The following is a 25378-nucleotide window of genomic DNA, read 5'->3' as shown; positions in this document are numbered from 1 at the left end:
AGAGAGGCAAGGCATCACCAGAACCCAGTTCTCCCACCACAGCAAGTCCTGAATATACTAACACACCTGAAAATCAAAAATCTGTCCTAAAATCCTATTTTATAAAGATAGTACAGTTTTAAAGAGGATATCAATAACTCACTGAAAGAAATACAGGTGCCACGAACTGGACTCAGTGGATCCCTCAAGCCAAAGGGAACCAGGATTTTGGTAATCAGGTGGACAAGGAATTGGAGGGATGACAAACAGACACTGACACAGAGAGAGTGCTGTATCTCTAAATGTAATTTCTCAAACTGAATATCAGATTTATATTACAGAAGAAAACAGAGAAGTTAGGTGACACATCAGCCAAGGTACATTGAAGTAATCTGACACAAAACAAAAGATGCATACATAAAGACTGGCAGAAACCAGGCAATGTTTACAATTGAGATAAGATCAGACCTATCTAAAGGCAGCTATTGACAGGAGCCAGGTGAGGATTTCACACCCTAGTCACAATTTATGCTATTCCTCTGAGCCTTGTGAAAGCTTGCACCAGGGGGGTTCTGCTCTTGCTGACCTTTTCATGAATAATGCAATACTCTAGTTCTTCCTTAAACTACAACCCTCCTTATTCCTAGGCCATTGTAAATTCTTTCATATGGGAGTAACCTGGCTGCTCTTTTAAGTGTCTGTAGGGAAATCTCCATTGGTCAGTAGAACTCAACTTTCTTCTAATATGCAATGTAGTCTGCCATACCTGACTGTAATGAGGATTCTAAGTTTACTATTTTGAACTAGTCCTGAGATTTCTAGCTCCTATCTGGCAAACTGTGAGATGCCAGATTACTAACTGTCAACACTGGGGCATTTCGTCTGAATGAGTAACATTCTTATGAAATTCCAAGCCCAGGGTCAGCTCCAGGACTGCCTAGGACATTGGTGAAGGCCAGGAAGCAAAATTCAACCTGATTTAGGTATTAGTAAAATCATTACTTAGAGGCACCTATTAATAAAACAATACTGAAAGAAAACATACAGATCCATTCACCAACTAACACAAGAACAAGTTTGGAGCATTCATGCTACAGGGATGCCAAGTCTCCAGGACATTAAGTTTCCATGAAACTTTTTGCCTCAGCACTGTGTCCAAGCTCTTGGGCCTGCCATGCAGTCTTCACTGGAGTTTGTGTAGCATTCCCTCTTTCTTATTTTTCAGATGAAGTTCCAGAATGTCCTCCCTTGTCGTAGTTACAAATCTCAGAAGAACTCTAAAGATGAGTAGAAACACAACAATTATGAATAAAATAATGCCAATAATAATAGCAAGCAAGATTATATATTGAACCCAATCTAAGGGATTCGTTGCACTTAGATTATTTTTTAAATCTCTGGCCAATTCATCAATTGACTTCTGCTAATATCTGAAATTTCTGTCTTTAACCGTTCCAGTCTTTTTCCAATTAATAGTTGCATTATAAGGTAATGGTGTGACACAAATATATTGAAATGAAGCATGACATTTAGTAGCTAACCTAACCTTAATATTTGCTATATCCTGTCCCACTGCTAAAACTACTTCTTCTAAAGCATTAGCCTTTGCCTCCAGTTTCTTGTCTATAAGATGTAGTTCTGACCGAGCTATGGAAATATTCCTATGCATCTCATTAACAAAATGAGCAGTATGCAGCTGCTGAACTAGGGCTGTGGTAGATAATGCAAAAGAAGTTATAATTGCTATTAAAGCAGTAATCCCCATATCAGAGCTGTAACAAATCTCTTAGGTCGAATAAGCTCACTTAATGTTTTCAAAGTTTGCATTCCCAAATTCTCAAACCAAAGATCATTTCCACAGGCAGCAAAAACATAAGCAGTTCTCTTTAACAAAATCATAATAGCGGATTCCGTATCTAAATTAGGATATACACAATTAGTTAATTGACAAGAATTATAATGAATATGAAAAGACTTGCCAACATTTGTGATCTTAACTCTGTCAAACTATCCAACAATGTAGCATACAGATAAGGAACACAAGATTTCACTGCTATAGGGGAGTTGACCTGAGCTTTGGGTTTTGTTAAAAAGATCATGTTAGCAGTAGCAACAAGTCTAAACAAATCTGCTTGAATAGCAGTAGTATTATATGCAACAGAATGACCAACCCAAATCGGGGCTACAAAGCCTGGAGTGAAATATCATTTCAAAGGCTCATTCCTCATATCAGGATCAAACCCATGAAATTGATAATCTGAGAGTTCCTTAAAAAGAGAGCAAAATTAAATTAAAATTATCTTGAGTTCCCCTAGGATGAAAAACTGTAGCTGAATGCTTAAATCCACAATCTAGCCACACAGGGTACTCAGTAATCATACTATTCCAAGTATAATCATTATCTTTATCTCCCATAATTACCACACAATCAGGGACTGGTAGTCTAGGTACAGTCTCAGAAGTTTTATTATAATTTTCATATCCAAGCAACTGAGATTGCAATTTCCATACCCAGCACTTGAGCCTATCCTCATTATCATGAGCAACAGTCACAAAAGATCTATAGTTGACTGGCAAGAACCCTATCAGTACAGCTCCTTTAAGTGCTAGGCAACTAGGAACTACATCAGACCTTCCCTTATAATTTACATGCTTGGAAATATGATGATTCCTACCAAAATCTTGGAATCCACCCAAAAACTATGAATTACTAGTCGTGACTTTTATATTATTCTGTCCTTTCTACCCGACCGGATGAAGAAATGGTGGCTTGGGTATGTAAGCCCAAAAACTCTCCCGCTATGGCAGTCACCTGCATAGCTATTAAAGCAAGCATGGCCAAAAACATTGTCTCTGATGAAAGCTTGTTGCCCGTTCTCTGTACTAGTCCCTCCGCCTCACGAGTCAGCTTCTTTAGTTGTCCCCAGGTTGGCATCGGGTTGACTCTCCTTGCTGTTGTCTGTGGTGGAGATAGGGAGAGTCTCTTCATTTTGGTTGCAAGCGGCTGTTCTTCCTGCTTTCTCCTTCTCTTCTCTGTGCGGCTTTGTGTTCGGGACAGGCGGGGCTGATCTGATAAGCCTGTCCCTAATCCAGACTGGGGATTCTGCATTCTGTGGAAAAACACATGCATATCCTCTCTTCAAAGTCATTAAAGTATCAGGACCCCTCAAGTTTCCATTCAAAAGATCTTTCCACATTACTAAAGGTTGTGCTTTAAAAGCAACCGGACCCCAATGTCTCCTCATAAGGAGTCTCTCCCTGTTCATTGGTATTAAGATGATTAATTACAAACAAAGCATGAATCACAGCATGATGGGGTGAGTAAAATTGATTAGCAGCTCTCACCCTATCAAGCTGATTCTTTAATACTTGATGAGTTATTTCTGTTATTGCATGTCCTTGTGAATTATAAGGAATCCCTGTAACATGCTCAATTTTACACTGATTCAAAAACTTTGCAAATGCTTTAGAAATATAGGCCTGTCCATTGTCTGCTTTTATTTTCCTAGGTACACCTAAATATAAAAAACAAACAGCAAGTGTTGTACAACATCCTTTACTGCCTCTTCTGTTCTGGCAGTGGCCATGACAGCATGTGAGAAAGTATCCTCTGTAACAAGTACAAAATTCAATTTTCCAAACTCCTGTACATGAGTAATATCCATCTGCCATAGAACCTGTGCCTTTAAGCCCAGTGGATTAATGCCCATCTTTTGAGGATGGTACACCTCTGGGCAGTACTGACATTGCTTCACAATCTGTCTAGCCTGTTCTCTAGTAATTTGAAACATTCTTTTTAGTGCTAAAGCATTCTGATGATGTAGTTGATGACGTTGCTGAGCTCTTTCTATGCCATTCATGATTATTCCTTTAGTATATTTGTCTGTTAGCAAATTTCCTAATGATAGAGGAACAGGAAGTCCCATATGTCCAGGTATATGTCTTATAAAGAATTTTTCCTTTCTACTCTGAATCAGAGTCTGTAGTTGCAGTAACTGCTTTATAATTTTAGACTCCCCAGACAGCAAGGCTGTCTCTATGGCTGGAAATAGGCCTGTGACATATTTAGAATCTGTATAAAGGTTAAAAGCCTGAGGAAAGTTTTCTAAAGCTAAAATTACCACAGTAATTTCTACTTGTTGAGCAGAAAATTCTGTTACCCTTTTTATTATTGGGATGGGGGCGGTGTTAGTTTTCTCTATATACCACTTCCCTTCCATTAGAGGAACCATCTGTAAAAAGCAGAAGTGCCTCATGTAAGGGCTCTTCAGGAATTTTCTTAGGAAAAACAAATTCAGCAGTTTTAGCAAATTCATTTTAAAGGATATCTAGGTAAATGATACTTAATCTGGCCTATATATCCTTGTAAAGTTATTCCCCAATATTCATCATTCTGCAATAACTGTTCAATTGTTGCCTGCTATATGGGATAATTATATTTTGCATTTCTTTTTCAAACAATTCTTTGGAACGAGTTTGAGCCTTAATAATTAACATTGAGTGCGTGAACAAGTAAGAGTGTGAGGTAGATAAATCCATCCCAGTACTCCCTACTGCCAGAGATGCCCAGTATGTGTATAGAAAGTCTTAAGGGTTAAGAAATCCCATTCCCTCATATAATCCAATTGCTGTACTATGGCCTCTGTAATTTTCTCTTCTACCAGAGCAATGGCCTATAGGGCTTCTAGAGTTAAAACTCTAGGTGAATTGGGATGAGTATCGCCCTTTAGGATATTAAATAAGGGACTCAAGTCTCCTGTAGTAAGCTTCAAATATGGCCTAACCCAACTAATATCCCCTAACAGCTTCTGGTAATCATTTAAAGTTTTTAGTCTATCCAAGCTAAGGGTAACCTTTTGAGAAAAAAATATAATCTTTACATATTAAATGCCCCAAATAGCTTAAAGCTCTACTATGCTGAATTTTTTTCTGGAGCTACTATCAGCCCATACTTAGTTAAACATTCTATAGTTATTTGCAAAACCTGCTCTGTTTGCTCTTTACTCTCTGAAGCCAATAAAATATCATCCATAAAATGAATTATATATACTTGAGGGAATGATTTCCTAACTTCCAATAAAGCCTTATCTACGAATTTTTGGCACAAGTCATTCCTTGATGTAAAACTTTCCACCAAAATCTTCTGTACGGCCTTTGCAAATTCACTGAGGGAACATTAAAAGCAAATCTTTTGGAATCTTCAGGATTTTATTGTGAAGAAGCTATCCTGGAAATCTATAACTATAATATCGTATTGTTTTGTAATAGCAACTGGTGAAGGGAGCCCTGGTTGCAAGGCTCCCATATCATGCAGGGTAGAATTTACTGCTCTAAGATCTTGCAAAAGTCTCCATTTCCCTGATATTTTCTTTATAACCAATATTGGAGTATTCCATGGACTGTTGGACTCCTCTATATGTCCTTTCTCTAATTGTTTCTTCACCAGCTCTTCAATAGCCTGTATCTTTTCTTCAGTTAGGGGTCACTGATTAGTACACACAGACTCTGGATCTCTCTATTCTATTTTATCAGCCTATAAATGCTCATCAGTGACCCCTAGGAAAAATTCTGCCAGTTTAAATTGTCTGAGGTAACCAGTTTAACATTCATATCCTCCATGATATCTCCTCCCCAAAGTGAGAAAAGTAGGGAAGCTATGACATAAGGCTGTGCATGTCCTGTTTTTCCTTCACACTTCCATTTTAATATTTGTGAACTTTGGATTACATTAGCAGCCATCTCTAACCCTTGTAGAGTAGAGGATGCCTGGTGAACAGGCCAAGATGAAGGCCAATCTCTACCTGCAATACAGTACCTGTCAGCTCCTAGATCTAGAAGTCCGTTAAATGATTTTCCATTAATAACAATATTCTTAAAAGGTCTCTGATCATTAGTTTATTGCACCCAGGCTACAGTATCTATAGACCCAAATTGTCCTTTGCCTCACTCTCCTTTCAATGTAGGATTGGGGAGATGTAAATAAGGTAATAATAAGAGCTGAGCTATTCTTTGACTTTTGTGAAGCTGTACTGTCTCCTTTAACGCTTAATTTCTCCATAACTTTAATTTCACCTAAAGTGTCAGAGTCCACAACTCCAGGGACCACCTCAAAGTTTTTCTTATATCTGGAGCTGTGGCCTGTAATGTGGCCTACAGTTCCTGGAGGCAAGGTACCCAACACTGAAGTGGAGGTGAGATGCACACCATTCCAACTAGAAGTTATAACATCTGTTAAAGCTGCCAGATCTAACCCTGCACTCCCTGGAGCAGCTCTAGGTAAAGGATGGATAGTAAATTCCTGAGCCTCTGGATTCAGAGGAGTGGATTCTTTACCACCCTCTTCACTCTGCCTCTCTTTTCCCCAGGGCTAAGAGGCTGCTCCCTATCTAGCTTTTTGTCTCACTAGTTTTCACCCACTTCTTTAGTGAGTGGCGTCCCATACTTATGGAACTTTGATTTACATTCATTTCTCCAGTGCTTTCCTTTACCACAGCATGGTCAGGGACCTGGAGGAAGGCCCTTCTTGTTTCCTGAGGGATTTTTACAATCCTTTCTCGGGTGTCCCAGTTTTCCACAACTGAAACATGTAGCTTCATTCCCGTATTTCTGACATAGGCGCTGAATTTCTGTCCCTTCATTGCTGCAGCATAAGCTATCCTTGGACTACAGTTCATGAAGCATCTATACATGCTTTAACATAATCCTGTAAGGGTCCTGGTTTATGGATTGGTCTGATCAGGTCTTGGCACAAGGTGCTCGAGTTTTCCCAAGCCAATTGTTTTATTAATGTATCAGTCCCTTCCAGAGGAGGAAGCATTCTAGAAACTGCCTCTTCCCATCTAGCCACAAAACTCTCGTATGACCCATGCTTTTGCCTCATTTCTGAAAGGACTGTGGACTTAGCCCCAGGTGGGGGTAAACTCCGCAAGCTACGGATAGCTATCTGATTAATTGTTTCCAGCACTGCCTTTGGAATTTTTAGTTGTGCTGCTGGTCTAGCAAAGTCCTTTTGCCCAAGAAGCATGGACACCATGGGCTTAGGTCCACGTTTTGACAAGTTTTCCTTCACTATTTTTTCTGGCCTTCTCTTCATACTCTGTTCTACAGAGAATATAATCTCAGGAAGTGAGTGTAGCCTTTGCTGTCTGATGCCAGTCGTGTGGAGTAAGCCACTGGCTCGCTACTACATTCCAAAACCTGTAAGGTAAAAGGTGAGGTAGGGCCCAACATCTTTACCACTGACTGTAGCTCTTAAGCGTTTTTTTTTTTTAAAGCGGCTCATCACCTTCTACGTAAATTATTGGGCAAGTGAGTAAAATCTTGTCTTTTTGCTTCTGCCATGGCAGCATCAAAACCAAGGGGCAGCAAAAGTCAGCGGTTTTGGTGTTGGTGCCACGATTAAAGGCTTCTCCTTACTGCTGCCTCAGGGCCATGAAAACGATCCCTTTCTCCATCTAGCTCATACTTGCCACTTCCTCATTTAAATCTCACTCCTCATCACCTTCATCATCACTTGTCTCTGTCCCACTTTTTTCTGACCTTTCTTCTTTTTTGCCTGTATTGCACCATTTCTTTTCACAAGCAGACGGTCTTGCTTTCTGATCATCAAAGGGCTCTGAAGGAGCTTCCTCTGCAAGAAATTCTAAGTCTGTTTTCTCAGTCAATAAATCCCTCATTTGTTGCCATGGAGTAAAGACATTATTGGGGACTTCCTTAGATAAATTCTCTTCATGAAACCTCCTCATATCTTTACCTACTTGCTTCCAATCCTCCAATATCAAGCTTCTCTCCTCCAGAAACCAGGGGCTGATGTTTTTACACAAAATCATACAATTCTTGTAAGGATTTATCCAAGACCTTTAGGCTCCGACTGGACAACATGTGCTTAAAGACTGACAGAAATAACTGTTTCCCTTTTGACTCAGACTGCCCCATGATAAAACTTACTCATTGTCCTCAAACTGGTGATCCTTTACCAGCTGGTCTGTAGCACCCAGATGAGATCCTATCTTTGCCTGAGGAAAAGAAAAGAAGAAAGGGAAAAGAGAGAGAGAGAGATTAAAATCTTACTTTTCCAAAGTCCCTGTTTGAGATGACAGCTGCCAAAACAAAAAACGCATTACATAAAGATGGAGAGGAATCAGGCAATATTTACAATTGAGATAAGATCAGCCCTATCAAAGTCAGCTATTGACAGCAGCCAGGTGAGGATTTCACACCCTAGTCACAATTTATGCTATTCCTCTGAGCCTTGTGAGAGCTTGCACCAGGGGGGTTCTGCTCTTGCTGACCTTTCATGAATAATGCAGTACTCTAGTTCTTCCTTAAACCACAACCCTCCTTCATCCTAGGCCATTGTAAATTCTTGCATATGGGAGTAACCAGGCTGCTCTTTTAAGTGTCTGTAGGGAAATCTCCATTGGTCAGTAGAACTCAACTTTCTTCTAATATACAATGTAGTCTGCCATACCTGACTGTAATGAGGATTCGAAGTTTACTATTTTGAACTAGTTCTGAGATTGCTAGCTCCTATTTGGCAAACTGTGAGATGCCAGATTACTATCTGTAAACACTGGGGCATTTTGTCTGAATGAGTAACATTCTTACGAAATTCCAAGCCCAGGGTCAGCTCCAGGACTGCCTAGGATATTGGTGAAGGCCAGGAAGCAAAGTTAAACCTGATTTAGGTATTAGGTATTAGTAAAATCATTACTTGGAGGCACCTATTAATAAAACAATACTGAAAGAAAGCATACAGATCCATTCACCAACTAACACAAGAACAAGTTTGGAGCATTCATGCTACAGGGATGACAAGGCTCCAGGACACTAAGTTTCCATGAAACTTTTTGCCTCAGAACTTTGTCCGAGCTTTTGAGCCTGCCATGCAGTCCTCATTGGAGTGGGTGTGGCAGACAGGAAAACACAGATAAACAGGTGAATGTATTGAGTAGAGCAATCCAAGACCTAAAAGTGGAAGTAGAAGCAATAAAGAAAATGCAAATTGAGGCAAACATGGAAATGAAAAACCTAGGAAAAAGGTCAGAAATTACAGATGTAAATATTACCAACAGAATATGAGATAGAAGAGAGAATCTCAGGTGTAGAAGTTTCGGTAGAAGAAATTGAGACAACTGTCAAAAAAAATTCAAAACATAAAAAACTCCTAACTCAAAGCTTCTAAGAAATTCAGGGCACAATGAAAAGACCAAATCTAAGAATAATCAGAATATAGGAGAATGAATATTCCCAGCTCAAAGGACATGAAAGTATCTTCAACAAAATCATAGAAGAAAACTTCCCAACCTAAAGAAAGAGATGGACATAAAGGTACAAGAAGCCTATAGAACACCAAAATAAATGGGACCAGAAAAGATAATCTTCTCATCACATAAGTATCAAAACACTAAATGCACAGAGCAAAGAAAGAATATCAAAAGCTGCAAGGGAAAAAGACCAAGTAACATACAATGGTAAACCTATCAGAATTACACCAGACTTCTCATCAAAGGCTATGAAAGCCAGAAGAGCCTGGTCAGAGGTCATTCAGATTCTAAGAGAACTCTGTCATCCCAGGCTAGTATAACCAGCAAATCTCTCAATCAACATAGATGGAGAAAACAAAATATTCCAGGACAAAAGCAAATTCAAACAGTATCTATCTACCAACCAAGCCATACAGAGGATCCTGGAAGGAAAACACCAACATAAGAAAGATACCTGCACCAAAGAAAGGACAAGATATTAAGCACCTTACAACAAAGTCAAAATCAGAGAGCCACACACAAATGAATACACCTACACAAACAAACATGTCAGGAACCAACAGTGTCTTTCTTTAATATCTCTCCATAATAATGGATTCAACTCACCTATAAAAAGACATAAGCTAACAGACTGGATACACAAACAAGATCTAGCTTTTTGTTGCATACAAGAAACACACCTCAACAACAAAGACAAAAACTATCTCAGAGTAAAAAGATAGAAAAAGGTCTTCCAAGCAAGTGGTCCAAGGAAACAAGCAGGAGCTGCCATCCTAATATCGAATAAAATAGACTTTCAACCAAAAGTTATCAAGTGTGATGAAGGACACTTCATATTCATCAAGGGGAAAATCCACAAAAAGAAAAGTCTCAATTCTGAAAATCTATGCACAAATGCAAGAGCACCCAAATTTAAAAAAAGAAACTTTACTAAAACTCAAAACACACATTGAACCCCACACAATAATAGTGGGGGATTTCAACATTCCACTCTCACCAATGGACAGGTCATTGAAACAGAAACTAAACAGAGACACAGTGAAATTAAATGAGGTTGTGAACCAAAAGGATTTAACAGATATCTACAGAACATTTCACCCTAAAAGAAAAAAAAAATCCTTCTTCTCAGCACCTCATGGTACATTCTCCATAATCGAGCATATAATTGGTCACAAAACAACCCTCAACATATACAAGAAGATTGAAATAATACCATGCATTCTATTAGACCACCATGGCCTAAGGCTCGTCTTCAATGACAGCAAAAACTACAGAAAGTACACATACACATGGAAACTGAACAATTATTTACTCAGTGTTAACTTGAACAGTTAAGAAATTAAGAAAGAAATTGAAGACTTTCTGGAATTTAATGAAAATGTTGACACATCATACCCAAACCTATGGGACACAGTGAAAGCAGTGCTAAGGGAAAGTTCATAACACCAAGGGCCCTGGTAAAGAAACTGGAGAGATCTTAAAATAAGAACTTAATAGCACACCTGAGAGCCCTAGAACAAAAAGAAGCAAACTCACTTAAGAGGAGTAGAAGGCAGGAAATAGTCAAACTCAGGGTTGAAATTAACCAAAAAGAAACAAAGAAAACAATACAAAGAATCAGCAAAAACAAAAGCTGGTTCTTTGAAAGAATCAGCAAGATAGATAAACCCCTAGCCAAATTACCTAAAGGGTCAAGAGGCAGTATCCAAATTAATAAAATCAGAAATGAAAAAAGAGACGTAACAAAAGAAGTGGAGGAAAATTTTTAAAAATCATCAGATCCTACTATAAAAGCCTATACTCAAACTGTAAAATCTAGATGAAATGGATGGTTTTCTAGACAGATGCCACATACCAAAGTTAAAACCAAGAGCAGGTAAACTACCTAAAGCAGCCCATATCACACAAGGAAATAGAAGAAGTCATTAAAAACCTCCCAACCAAACAAAGCCCAGGGACAGATGGATTTAATGCAGAATCGTACCATTACTTCAAAGAAGGCCTGATACCAATTTTCCTGAAACTATTCCATAAAGTAGAAACAAAAGGAATACTACCTAAGCCATTCTATGAAGCCACAGTTACTCTGATACATAAATGACACAAGGACCCAACCAAACAAGAGAACTTCAGACAAATCTAGCTTATGAATATTGATACAAAAATACTCAATAAAATTCTTGCAAACCAAATCCAAGAACAAAACCATCATTCCCCACGATCAAGTAGGTGAATCCCAAGGATTCAGGGATGGTGCAACATATGGAAATTCATTAGTGAAAATACACTATATAAACAAACTCAAAGAAAAAATTAACATGATCATCTTCTTAGATGCTGAAAAATCACTTGTCAAAATACAACATCCCTTCATGTTAAAAGTACTAAAGAGATGAGGAATTCAATAAAACATAGTAAAAGCAATATACAGCAAAACAACAGGCAATATCAAATTATATAGAGACATACTTGAAGCAATCCCACTGAAATTAGGACAGTACAAAGATGCCCACTTTCCGCATATCTATTCAATATAGTACTTGAAGTGCTAGGTAGCACAATAAGACAACAAAAAGAGATCAAGGGGATGCAAATTGGTAAAGAAGAAATAAAAGTATCACTATTTTCAGATGATATGATAGTATACATAAGTGACCCCAAAATTTCTTCCAGAGAACTTCTCCAGCTGATAAAAAAATCTTCAGCAAAGTGGCCAGATATAAAATTAACTCAAATCTCTAACATTCCTGTACACAAAGGATAAACATGATTAGAAAGAAATTAGGGAAACAATATCCTTCACAATAGCTACAAATAGTATAAAATATCTTGGGGTAACTCTAACCAAACAAGTGAAAGACCTATATGACAATAACTTCAAGTCTCTGGAGAAAGAAAGTGAAGATCTCAGAAAATGGAGAGATCTTCCATGCTCATGGATTGGCAGAAATAACATAGTAAAAATGGCCATCCACCAAAGACAATTTATAGATTCAATGCAATCTCCATCAAAATCCCAACACAATTTTTCAAAGACATGGAAAGAGCAATTCTCAAATTCGCCTGGAAAGGCAAAAAACCCAGAATAGAGAAAACAATTCTTAATAATGAAAGAATGGCTGGAGGGATCACCAACCCTGACCTCAAGCTTTACTACAGAGCAATAGTGGTAAAAACTGCATGGTATTGGTGGAGAGACAGACATGTTGATCAATAGAATAGAATTGAAGAGGCAGAGATAAAACCACACAGTTATGGTTACTTGATTTTTTTTACAAAGAGTCCAAAAATATACAATGAAAAAAAAAAAAAAAGAAAGTATCTTCGATAATTGGTGCTGGTCTAACTGGCTATCTATATGTAGAAGAATAAAAACAGACCCATATATGTCACCTTGTACAAAGCTCAAGCCCAAGTGGATCTAGGACCTCAACATAAACAAGATACACTGAATCTGGTCCAAGAAAAAGTGGCAAAGAGCCTTGAGCTCATTGGCACAGAGGGAAGTTTCCAAAACAGAACTAGAATAGCTCATGCTTTAAGATCAAGAATTGATAAATGGGACCTAATGAAACTGGAATGATTCTGTAAGGCAAAGGACATAGTCAATTAGACAAATCGGCAACCTACAGATTGGGAAAAAGTCTTCACTAACCCCACATCTGATAGAAGGCTAATATTCAAAATATATAAGGAACTCAAAAAGCTAATCAACTCCCCATCCCAAAACAAAACAAAACACAACAACAAAAAAAACAATTAAAAAATGGGGTGTAGAACTAATCTGAGATTGCACAACTGAGGAATCTCAAATGGCTGAGAAACACCTAAAGAAATGTTCAAAGTCCTTAGTGATCAGTGGAATGCAAATCAAAATGACCCTGAGATTCCTCCTTACACCAATCAGAATAGCTAAGATCAAAACCTCAGTTGACACTACATGTTGGAGAGGTTGTGGAGAAAGGGGAAGACTCCTCCATTGCTAGTTGGATTGCAAACTGGTACAACCACTCTGGAAATCAATCTGGAGGTTCCTCAGAAAATTGGAAAAAGATCTACCTGAAGATCCAGATATACCATTCTTGGGAATATACTCCAAAGATGTCCCATCATGCTACAGGGACACAGGTTCCACTATGCTCATAGCAGCCTTATTTGTGATAGACAGAAGCTGGAAACAACCTAGATGTCCCATGACAGAAGAATGGATACAGACAATGTGGTTCATTTACACAATGGAATACTACCCAGCTATTAAGAATGGGACATCCTGAGTTTTGCATGGAAATAGATGAAACTAGAAAATATCATCCTGAGTGAGGTAACTCAGACCCAAAAGGACATGTATTGTATGTACTTACTATTAAGTGGATATTAGCCAATAAATAAATAAATAAATAAATAAATAAATAAATAAATAAATGTACAGAATATCCAAGATACAGTCCACAGAATTTAAAAAGTTCAACAAACTGAAGTGCCCAAGTGAGGGAGGGAGAAGGAAGCAGTCACAAGTTGGGAGTGAGGAAGGGACCTGGGAGGGAAAGTGGACAGGGCGAGGCAGGAGTGGCTGGGAGAAGGGAACCTGATCTGGTATTGGGTGAGGGAAAAGGACTGAAGCCCTGAGGGCCAACAGAAAGAATGGAAACAGGAAACCCCAGGAGATAGGTTGGGGGGACCCTCCCGAATGCACAAGAGACCTGGGAGGAAAGAGACTCTCAGGACTCAAAGGGAGGGACCTTGGATGAATTCGATTTGTACAGTAGGGAGAGGGAACTTATAGAGCCCACCTCCAGCAGGAAGAGTGAGAGATGGGTTGCCATCCCACAGTCACACCTCTGACCCATACTTGTTTGTGTCTGAAAGAATTACAGGTATGGAAATGGAGAAGAGCCTGACGAAAAGAAGGTTCAGTGACAGGTCCAAAGTGGAATCTAGCTCAAGGGGAGGTCCCAAGGCCTAACACTATTACTGAGGCTATGGAGTGCTTACAAAAAGGGATCTATCATGACTGCCCTCTGAAATACCCAACAAGCAGCTGAAAGTGTCAGATTCAGATATTTGCAGCCAACCAATAGACAGAAGCATGTTACTGAATTAGGGAATGCTGGAAGAAGCTGAGGAGAAGGGTGATCCTGTAAGAAGACCAGCAGTCTCAATTAATCTGCATCCCTGAGATCTTTCAAACACTAGACCACCACACAGACAGCATACACCAGCTGATATGAGGCCCCCAACACACAATCAGTGGAGGACTTCCATGTCTGTGTTCATTCAGAGATGATGCACCTATACCTCAAGATACTGAAGGCCCCAGGGAGTTTAGATGGGGTAGAGAGAAGGTCTGGAGCAGTCAGAGGGTGTATAGGGAGGGGCGGGGAATGGAATGTGGAGTGTAAAATATTAATAACAAATAAAATTAAATTTAAAAAGAAATCATTGAGAATACATTTTATATTTCTACATTATATTTTGCACTTAAATACCTCACCTATGGTAAAAAATAAAAAAATGAAAGTCAAAATAACAACAAAAAAAGTAAAATGAAATAAATGCTTAATTGTGTCCCTTAAAGAACAAGGGTGTTTAGGTGTTCAATGAAATGTAGGATTTTGTAATGCACCATAGAATAAGAGGAGTGTAAAATGAATATAGGAAGGACCTCAAATCATATGTTTAAAATAGATAGTGACTTATTTCAACAAGACAGTATACATCATAGAGGGTTAATCAGAATGTCTTCCAAGATTAAGTTAATTATTGTCGTCATTATATGATGAGAATAACCAGTCATTACCTTGAGTGGCTTTGCTGGAGACAGAGACATGGCAGGAAAACTCCTGGGCACTGTTACAGAAGACACCTGAGGGGTATTATTGTAACTGCTGGATATTGTTGCTGCAGACACCTGAGGACTATTACAGGCATGGGCCATGGCTGCTGGGTAGAGTTGCAAGGTCTGGGCATTTCGGGGAAATGTTGCTGGAGTCACCCAAGGGTTATTGTAAGGGCTGGATACTGTTGCTGCAGATACATGAGGACTATTACAACCAATGGTCATTGCTGCTAGGTTCATTTGCAAGATCTGGACACTGCTGTGCACTGGAGTCACCTGAGGGTTACTGTAACTGCTGTATACTGTTGCTGCAGACATCTGAGGACTATTACAACCACTGGTCATTTTTGCTGGGGTTAGTTGAAAGGTCTGGGCACGGCTGGGCACTGTTGCTTGAGGCATCAAAGGAGTTTGGACACCGCTGAGTAACATTGCTGGGGTCACCTGAGGTTTAATGAAACTGCTGGATACTGCTGATGCAGGCACCTGAGGACAATTATGACCACTTGCCTTTATTGCTTGAGTCATCTGAGTGGCCTGGACACTGCTGGGCTCTGTTTTTGGAGACTCCAGAGAAGTGTGGTGACTACAAGGAAGTGTTGAGGTTGCCTGACAGGTCTGGATGGTCTGGAGGCTGCTGGAGACTGTCACTGGAGGCACCCGAGAAGATTTGTCACAGGTGGAATATGGTGCTGAAGAACCCTGAGATGTTGCCAATATGGTGGACAATATTTCTGTAGGCTCCAGGGGTGTCTGGAGACTGCTGGAGGCTGTTGTTGGAAACCTCTGGGGAGTCAGTGGTTCACCCTCAGCCTGGCTTGTGCTGGTTGCTGAAAGTAATGGAAACTTAGGCTTTTCCTCCAAAAACTGTGTTGTCATGGTATCAGGTGATTCAGGGATAGTATCTTTGCTTTCCTGAAAGGAAATAGTTTTGAAAAATTCTTTGTATCCTACTAAACAGTTTTCAAAAAATCAGATCAAACACATCTTTGAACTGATTCAAAACTACTTCTGCTCTGCCAGCGTCCCCAGCATAACTAACCTACCCCATCTGGGCTGCATGAGGCATATTTAGATTCCATGTAAGTACTTCCTAAACCTAGCCCCTTCCTTTCCAATCAGAATGTCTCTTAGAAACGTGGACACTGAATTTCACTGGTCTGGCTCAGAATACTGACTCTGCATATCTTATAAAACAAAGAAAAGGGAACCTGGTATTATTCAACTCAGAGTTACTGGATGGGAAACAAGCCATACAAGCAAAACTGGCTCCCATTTGTGGGTTTTTCTCCCCTTATCTTTCCAAAGAAATCACTTCAAAGTGTCTGCTTTTTAGGACACAAGAATCCCCCACCCCGCCCCTGTCACTCTCCTTTCAGGTGATCCAATAAGAACTGTGTATCAGATTCCCTGAGATATGGACCACAGAGTTAAATTTTCGGGAGATCAGATGGAGCTCAGTTGATACAGTATTTGCCTAGTACTTGCTAGGCAGGACTCATTTTAATATTTGCTTAGATTCAGGTGTGTGGCAGAACCTTCCCCTAATAAATAAAGATTTCAAGGAGCCAATCAATGGGTGAGTAGGTGGGATTTCCCAGTGGGAGAGAGGAAGAGGGAAGGCAAGAGAAAGATTCTTGCTTTAGGACCAGAGAGAGCATGGAGGACTAAATGTAGGTAGCAGAAGCCCCTGGTACAGATGGCAGATTCGCCTGGAGGATTTATAACTTAGAATAGCTTACAAATTAGAATGCTAGCTGCTGAGCCCAGAGATTGTGTTACCTGCTGATTATAAACTAAGATTGTGTGGGGTTTTCCTTCACATGGCTACTCAGCTGGGTTCCAGAGAAAGGAATGGTGGCAGGGCACCCCAGCTATCCATGGGAATATGGAACCATGGGGCCTGCATGGCAATGACCCGCCATGGGAACTTAGTGGAGAGATTTCGGGTCTCTGAGTCAGAGAGTCAGTCAGGCTGAGAAAAGGCTGGCCTGCCCACCACTGGTGCCTTGCTGGTGGTAGCATCGATTTTTTTTTAATCTTCCACAACAAAGGCCCTTTAAATATAAGGACCTTTTATATTTGGTTAAATGAAACTACTGTATATAAGACTATAAGCACACATATAAGAAGTATGTGTACATAAGGCAATACACATGTTTAGGACCTTTTAATATACTTATGTAAACTTACAGGAGGCATAATACTTAAAATATTTTAAACTTAGCTTTAAAAGTAAAAAGTAATAAAAATGAGATCATGTAAAACCTTAATTGCCATCTTAATTGTCACTGTTTTCTTTGCTTGTTTTCGATCCTTCAGTATGTAAGTCTTCTGAGAAACAAAAGAAAGAAATAGATGCATCCAGCAATGGTAATTTGACAAAGAAATCCATACCAGTGAAAAGACAGGGTTTTGTTTATTCTGAAGATAATGTAGTAGGCATAGTAAACAATAGGAGAGATGAAGTGCTTTGCTTTCACAGGTCCAGTTGCAAAGGACTGTGTAGATTTGCTGCCCAGAATCACATCCAATGCATGATTTGCCAGTGTAATTGTAAAATATAGTCATTAAAATGTGTTTGTTCAACTTTATATGCCCCAGTACAGGGGTACGCCAGGGCCAAAAAGGGGGAATGGGTGGGTAGGGGAGAGGGGGTAGGTGGGTATGGGGGACTTTTGGTATAGCATTGGAAATGTAAATGAGCTAAATACCTAATAAAAAATGGAAAAAAAAGTGTTTGCTCAAACAAACAAAAACAAAGAAAAATGAAATAAAAGAGTTGATGTCATCCAAACAAAACTGATTATTTATGGCCTTTTCTTCAGGCTTAGGTATGTTTTAATTATATTATCATTACTTATGAAGACAGATAATTAGATGTGAACATTGATTTTATATTCAAAGTAAAACAATTGTAATAAGTAAAATGACAAAACATTGGTCATATAGAGATTCCTGGTATGATAGAATTCAATAAAGTAAACATTTGTAAGTGATTTTCAGGGTTTCACAATGTACAGTATAAAAGAATGAATGGCTACATTAAATAAATAAGTTAGTGGGAGATTGGATGATAAGCTGCTTCAAGATTTTTATCATTGTGAAGAAGTCTGGAGTATCTTGAATGAATAGAGTTAATATTTCTGCCAAACAAATTGTAGCTCACCTGGTAGGTAGAACACTTGCCAAGTATAAAGGAAGCCCAATCATAACTCTTTTAAATGTATGTACAGGTAAAGTGATTTAAATGATCAAATTATGTGATAGTCCTAGTGAAATGAAACTACTATATGTAGCCTGTTAAGACCATAAATTGTTTCTTAATAACATATCCCTGTCAAGAACAAAAGCTTCTCACTGAGGTCTTCATGGAAGCATTTGATAATGTGATGGTTGATTTAGTCACATGATGGAATTGTGCAGGCTTCAGGGGTTTGTAGTTTATTTCCCCTTTTCTTAAAGGAAAAAATGCAGACATTTTCTACTTCTAATGGCTCATCTTCTCTTTTGTGTATTAGAGTTTGAACTTGGGTACTTTTGTGTGCCAAGTTAGGTTCCACTATGGGGTTTTATCCTCAGTTCTTGTCATGTGTTTTAAAATTGTATACAGAACAATTATTTTAATCCCAAGATAAATAATTCCATGTTAGTGCATTCTGAGTCTATTGATTCCTTGGGAACTGCACTTTGACCATACAAGAGCATAGGATCCTCTTGTCCATGAACAGAAGCACTTCATGCACATCACTACTCTATGCACATGTCCTTGGTGGGAGAACACCTACATTTAGAAAGTACAAGTTGAGTTTAATGTCCTTTTACAGGCTGTGAAAGGTCATATCCTTAAACTGGCTGCTACGTTTGCAAATGTTCTCAAAAGGAAGAATGTTCTCAAAAAGGAGTTTAACGTCCTTTAACAGGCTTTGGAAGGTCATGTCCTTAAACTGAATGCTATTTTGCAAATGTTCTCAAAAGGAAGAATGAGGGATTTGAGAGGTGACTTATGGGAGAAGAGTATTTGCTGCACATACATGAGGACCTATGATCAGATCCCAGCATCCTCATAAAAATTTTGGCTTTCTGTATGTGACTCCAGCACCATGAAAGGCATAGATGGGATGGTCTCTGAGGCTTGCTGCCTACCAGCACAGCTCCAGGTTCAGGGAGAGACTGTATCTTAAAGGAGTAAGGCAGAGAGTGATTAAGCAGAGTATTTGAAGTCCTCTTTGACATCAGTGATATCATGCACACACATGTATATAAATCACACACATACACACACACACACACACACACACACACTCACAAAGCTAGTAATGATTTTATATATTTGTTGCAGGAAATTATTATAATGAAGTAAACATTACTTCTTCAGTTTTAAAACAAAATGAGTGACCAGAAATTATGAATATGTTCACCCTTCATTTTGTTCAGCTAGGTTCTTGGCACACATGAGGGGCGCAGACTAAGTACTCAGAGGAAAGTCCTGGAAAGAACAAGCTTAGTGGATGCTTTTTCAGTGAGATTTTAGACTGTGTACCTCTGATGAAGCTGTCACCATAGCTGGTTCTACTTCCCAAGCTTCCATCAGGCTGGAGGTAAGTGGGAGAGGACTGGATTCCGATTTTATTTTGGTTTTATTTTTAACTGATGAAATAAAGAAAAGACAATTAATATATGAAGCTCTCCTGTTGTAAGAGGCCTGAAGTCCATTTCCTGCATTTGCCTCCTGCTTATGTCTCAGTACATTTCCTGTCCCTGCCACCAACAATACAGACACAGGAAATGCCTCTGGGTTTCCTTGCTCTTCTCAGGTACAAGTGGCATGACACTCATCCCTCTTGGGGACTTGTATGCATCCCAGCCAAGCCCCATCTCAGCCTTTTTATCCTATAATTTGCTTTTAAGAATATAAGATTTGCATGACAATATGACAGATTATATTGTATTGGTCACCCCAAACTAGAGAAACAGAGGAAGAAGATGTAAGCAGTCCTGGCATGTAACAGAGGCATAACAGTGAGATTCCATTGTTTACCTTCTGGGCTCCTTTCTATTTTCTTAAGACAGGATCTCACCATGAACCCCAGGCTAGCCTTGAACTGGAGATCTCTCTGCCCAAGCCTGCTGAGTGCTAAGATCACTATGTGAGGCAGTATGCCTACCTTTGTTTCCATTTATTTTGAACCCAGTAACTTCACAAAAGGGAAATTCACATTTCTTAGATTCAGAATTCTAATTCAATGACGGCTCACACTTGTTGCCGTAAGACATACTAATGATGGTGTTTCTTAATTTGGAATTGTGGGTAATTTTAAGTGTGGTATTAAGTTTTTTCTTTGTAACTTTCTACCCATTCCCCTCTATTGGAAGCTACTGTTTCTCCAAGTAGCTTCTGTGTTTTGTTTTCTTTCCTTGACCCACCCCAAAGACATCTACCTCCAAACCCATTACACTTCTTTGTAGGAAAGGAGTTCCCTAAGTTTCCATCATTTAAAGTGGTACCATTTTATAGGTCCTGATGTATACACTTATCAGTTATCATCACTACAAGGTGCTGGCAAGGTTAGGGAGGGTAGAGAAAAAGTGGGCATACAGACTGCTTCTCTCTTACCTTTCTCCATCTCTTTTCTAAGTATATCAACACGAGCTGCAAGTTCTGGAATGTCTTCACATACTTCTATCAGTTTGCTCAATCCAGCATCCTCTGGGAACTTTTCTTCCATTAAGTCAGCAATCTTAATTCTGTCATAATCATCTTGCATGTTCTTAGTCAGTTTTAGGTCATGGTTCAGTAAGGACTTAAGTGCTCTAAAGTTATAGTCATTCATATATTCTAATCCAGACAGAAGAACAATTTGCTTGTAGTAATTCACCATCTCTCCAGTCATGGATAAGCCTACAAGAAAATAACAGTAGACTGAATTACACACATAAGAGACCATTTAAAATACAGAGCATATCTAGGGAGTAAACAGCCCTTGACATAGCGTTATCCATAGCTGTGCATGTGAAAAAAAATGGAGCATGATTACTAACTGTGCCACTGTGGGAAAGAGTGAGTACAGAACCACTTGGTTGGTAAATCAGTCTAAGGAACTCTTCCCTGATGATGATGATGATTGGTGAGTGAGGTTGCTGAAGGTGGTTATGGAAAAGCGTGGAAATCACCTTTAGTTACAGTGTATAGAGTATGGGCTGTGAAGGTTGAAATCCCAGGTCCTTTTTTCCATTGTATATTGATCCTGGACCTTGGTTCTTCTCCCCATTCTTCTTCCTTTTTCTCTTTTAACAATTGCTTATTGTTTAGTTAATTTATTTATTTACATCCCACTTATTCTTCTCCCACCTGATTCACCCTCACAGAGTTCTTCCCTCCCCTTTGCCCCTGAGAGGGCAGTACCCCCTCCCCAATATTCTCCCATTCTGGTGTATCAAATCTCTGCAGGATCAGGCACATCCTCTCCCAGTGAGGCCAGAAGAGCCAGCCCTCTGCTACATATGTGACAGGGGCCTAGGTACAGCCTGCTTATGCTCTTTGGTTGGTGGCTCATTCTCTGGGAGCTCTCAGGGGTCCAGTTTAGTTGACACTGTCTTTATTTGGTACTAGAACCTGCCCCCAGATATCCCCCTGTGACTTGCTGACTTGCCCATGCTCAAGTGGCTTATCTATAAATGGTCTGTGTGTTCTCTCAGTGTATAGGAATGGGTGTTGGCTACAACAGGATGAACCTGGCCCAGGCAATGACTCTAGTCCACTTGGCTCTTTGTTAAGCAGCTTCCATTAGCATCCTGTCTCACCAGGTGTTAGACCTTGCTTTCTGTGTCCTTGGTATTGTCATTTTGCTAGGTACTTTCTAGTGCCAGGTGGCAGCATTCACTGGAGGGTATTATTTCTATAGCTACTTGCTTTTTCTCCTTTTAGACTTGATTTTTTAAAATGGGTTTTCCTTGCTCATAGTGCCAGTTTTCTCTGTATAGGCTGTGTTTAAATGCTGCTAAAATAAGCTAATAGCTGACCAGTTTTTTTAATAAAAAATTTTTTTAATCCTTAAAATACTTCAGAAGTCCTTGGATAATCTGTTTCTTTTACATATGGTTCTTTTATATTTGTGATATGACACACTTCGGAATGCACAGCACCCATTCCCTTGGCATGCTCTGTGAAGTAGATGGTGTCCTTCTCATCACCATTCTTGCATTGCTTTCTCTGTCTGCCATCTATGATGATCTTTAAGAATCAACTGAGACTTTGCCTTCTGGAAATTCCCAAAATTCTCCCACTAGACCAAAGTTCCTTTTGTATACATGATTAGGAGTTTCTGTGCATCCCTGTTAAATCTCGAGGGTGGATTAAATCTGATATTTGCTTAAAGTTATAAGTCATTTTAGTTATGGGGTATTTTATCCATCTGTCTGTCTCTGTCTCTCTGTCTCTCTCTCTCTTTCTGAGACTCTGTGTGTGTGTGTGTGTGTGTGTGTGTGTGTGTGTGTGTGTGTGTGTGTAATATTCTAATCAGAGTGCTAAATGTTCTCAGACTACTAACTTTTTTCAACAGCATTGTCTATCAGACAGGAATCAGAGGATGAAAGGCAAGTCTACAAATAGAAATAGAACATTGATGGTGAGGAACACTAAAGAAGATTAGATCATATGAAAGACCATATTCTCTAGAGCAATCAGTTTTCAGCAAAATAGTAGGATGACTTTATACAACAATGGCCTTAGATACTACAAACCAAAGGAGTTTCAAAATTTTGAAGGTTGTATTTATTTTATGATTTTGAAAAGAAACTTATGCCAAAATATAAACTGATGTGAAATGACAGGAGATCTTGATATTTTGTATATAATCTGATTACATGTAAATGCTCATTCTTTGCTGTTAAAATATTATTTTTTTAATTTTGCAATAATGATCTCAATCTCAACAATATTCAGTAGTATAGTATTTCAGGTATTTACATTAAAACCCATCTTCAGCCAGCAAATCCCAGATATCAAAGTATACTCATCCCCAATGGTGCAAAGAGGTACCCTTAACTTAACCTACATGAAATAAAACCTGAGAATAAGTGTCTGAATGTAGACCAATTCACACTCAGAGAAGAAAGCCTCAACAGTACACTCTGGCATCAGCGCCTCGGCAGTTTCAGATGAGCTAATGCACCAGGAAGAGCTCTTGGAAGTGTGGTAAGAAAATAGTATGTGCAGTTGAGAGCTCCTCAGAGTAAAGCCTAAGCAAGGTGAAAACTGGGTGAGTCTCTGCCTCAGGAGTGAAACTCTCCTCAGAGAGAGGAGAGACAGGAAGGACATTAACAGGACCACTGAAGGAAGAAACAACATAAGCTCAGTAATGTTGTCTTCACTTGTTAGCCACTTGAGTCATAAAGAGAAGACAAGAAAAGTAATGCAGATGTCCCATAAAAGAAGTAGTCATAATAAAATCCAGAAAAATGTGTCCTCAACCTACCCTAGAGGACCTAACACAATTTGTTAATTAACATCTTTTGTCAAATTTTCTTTAACACATGCATCTAAAGGTTACCATTAAGACATGCATTCATGGAAATTATAAAATAAATCTTTTTTATAGTAACTAATAGCCAATTTTTCTATATTAGCATTGTCTTAATTAGAACCAAAAATAAAAATTCTTCTCAGAAAACCAAAAGAATGAAAATAGTTTACCTCCTAAAAATAGAAAAGTGTTTTAATAATAGAAAGTCTAATAATAACTTAAGAATCAAATTTTTATGCATGTTTTATTTATCTTAATTTAAAAAAGAACAGGGTTGTAACTTTGTAAAATCTTAGAAAGTCTGGGCAGCATAATTAATACACCTAATAAGTGATAGATCAACCATAGTGCGCAGAGAGACTGCAGAAGAGTCTAAAAGTGTGAAGTATACATCTAGTTCTGATGAACCCTCCAACTCTTTTCTAAATCTTACCACCAGAAGACAAAATCAAAGAAAACTAAAAGACAAATAAACCAAAGCAATTAACTTCCAGGATGATAGAGACTAACAATGTCTACAATATCATCATATCCACTTAAAGTAGAAGTGAATGAATACCATGTAATGTGCTTCTTGAGTCAATAAAACCCCAGGTTTGCAATCACTGTGAATCTGGGACACCTTTGACCACATATGCCCATTGGTGCCCAGACTATGTATGGTTGCAATACTAGATAATGCAGCCTGAGAGCTAGATGCATTTTTCACTGGGTATTATTACCTCATGACAATTTTTCCTGTCACAAACACATCCTTTGCCCAGCCATTCACTACAACCACCAGGTTCCAAGCACTCTCCAGCCAAGAAAACTAAAGCTATCTATTTCTTATTATTCACTTACCCTGGCTTACCTCTAAAGAGTATATTTTATAATCTGAAATATGCCTGTTTTCCAGTCAGTCTTACTGGTGGAGGAATCAGGATGCCTAGCATCATTATGAGCCAAGGACCTGAATTCAGATACTGCAGATTCACTGCTCAGTGTAGCAGCCACCAGCTTGGCTTCCTTCTCTCTCAACCTAAAGATCAACAGGGATTTCACCTGTAGTCTTGTGCATTCATAGAGAAAGCACGGGGAGGACTCACCTCTTCAGAAAATTCTTCAGTGGTATCCAGCCTTTGCAGGGCAGGAAGCAGTGAGTGAGTGAGCAAGTGAGTGAGTGAGTGAGTGTGTGTCTGTGTCTGTGTCTGTGTATGTGTGTGTGTCTGTGTGTGTCTGTGTCTGTGTGTGAGTGTGTGTGTGAAGAGCAAATAGTAAATCTCTCAGAAGGTGATCCAGAGGATTTTGTAATCTCCTGAAATTCTGAGACAATGAAGTGTTTTCAGAGAGAGATGGAAAGCTGACACTGGGTAGAGTCACTGCACAGCTGCTCAGACTGAGGGGAACTGGTTTCTCATCCTGTGCTACTTTGTGGGGAGTGGACAAGGTTCATAGCTTTCGATTTCCTCAGAGACGGAAACTCAAGAGTTTCCTTCCTGTAAACAATTACCAAAAAAGTCAAAGAGAGCTAGTTACACTCAGGATGTTTCTTGCAAATCTTCATAGGTACAAGATTTAGATTTATAATCCTCATGTCCTACAGGCTTGCAAAAGGATCCCTAGGAACCTTCATTCCTTTGAATGAAGGTGAAAACTTAGACCAAAAAAGCCAAGTCACCCAGCCTCTTCTTTCTTTTCTGCTCAGGACAGAGTCAGTATCAGGAGATCTTTGCTGTGTCAGTTGCCAGCTGCATGTGAATGGGTTTCAAGGAAAATCTGAGATGAAACAG

The 25378-nt window shown here is 39.1% G+C and overlaps 1 protein-coding gene across 3 annotated transcripts; it reads right to left on the bottom strand.

The window, feature by feature from the left end:
- Positions 1-267: 267 nt before the first annotated feature.
- On the bottom strand, positions 268-25033 carry Ifi208 (interferon activated gene 208). Of its 3 annotated transcripts, NM_001162938.2 has the most exons (7): positions 24695-24996; positions 20699-20983; positions 19625-19731; positions 15043-15996; positions 7927-7994; positions 2792-3089; positions 268-1256 (listed from the first exon to the last, which is right to left on the bottom strand). In NM_001162938.2, exons 2-7 carry the CDS (start codon positions 20973-20975, stop codon positions 1194-1196), a joined length of 1767 nt encoding a protein of 588 aa, NP_001156410.1. In that variant the 5' UTR covers positions 20976-20983; positions 24695-24996; the 3' UTR covers positions 268-1193. The 3 variants fall into 3 exon arrangements, with proteins under 3 accessions (NP_001156410.1, XP_011237031.1, NP_001366410.1); XM_011238729.2 differs by having other exon boundaries at positions 268-3089; positions 24695-25033; NM_001379481.1 differs by lacking the exons at positions 268-1256; positions 2792-3089; positions 7927-7994; positions 15043-15996 and adding an exon at positions 18329-19260.
- Positions 25034-25378: the final 345 nt, after the last annotated feature.

Source organism: Mus musculus, chromosome 1, assembly GCF_000001635.26.
Source record: "Mus musculus strain C57BL/6J chromosome 1, GRCm38.p6 C57BL/6J".
Lineage (NCBI taxonomy): Eukaryota > Metazoa > Chordata > Mammalia > Rodentia > Muridae > Mus > Mus musculus.
The sequence above is the reverse complement of the archived record's forward strand: the minus strand, read 5'-3'. Positions and strand labels throughout refer to the sequence as shown.

Coding starts and splice junctions, on each gene's coding strand:
- Ifi208 (XM_011238729.2), bottom strand. CDS start 20,975: ATGACTGGAGAGATGGTGAATTACTACAAGCAAATTGTTCTTCTGTCT. Junction 19,732..20,698: donor TAGAAAAGAGATGGAGAAAG/GTAAGAGAGAAG, acceptor TTATTTCATCAG/TTAAAAATAAAACCAAAATA. Junction 3,090..7,926: donor CACCAGTTTGAGGACAATGA/GTAAGTTTTATC, acceptor GTTTTTCCACAG/AATGCAGAATCCCCAGTCTG.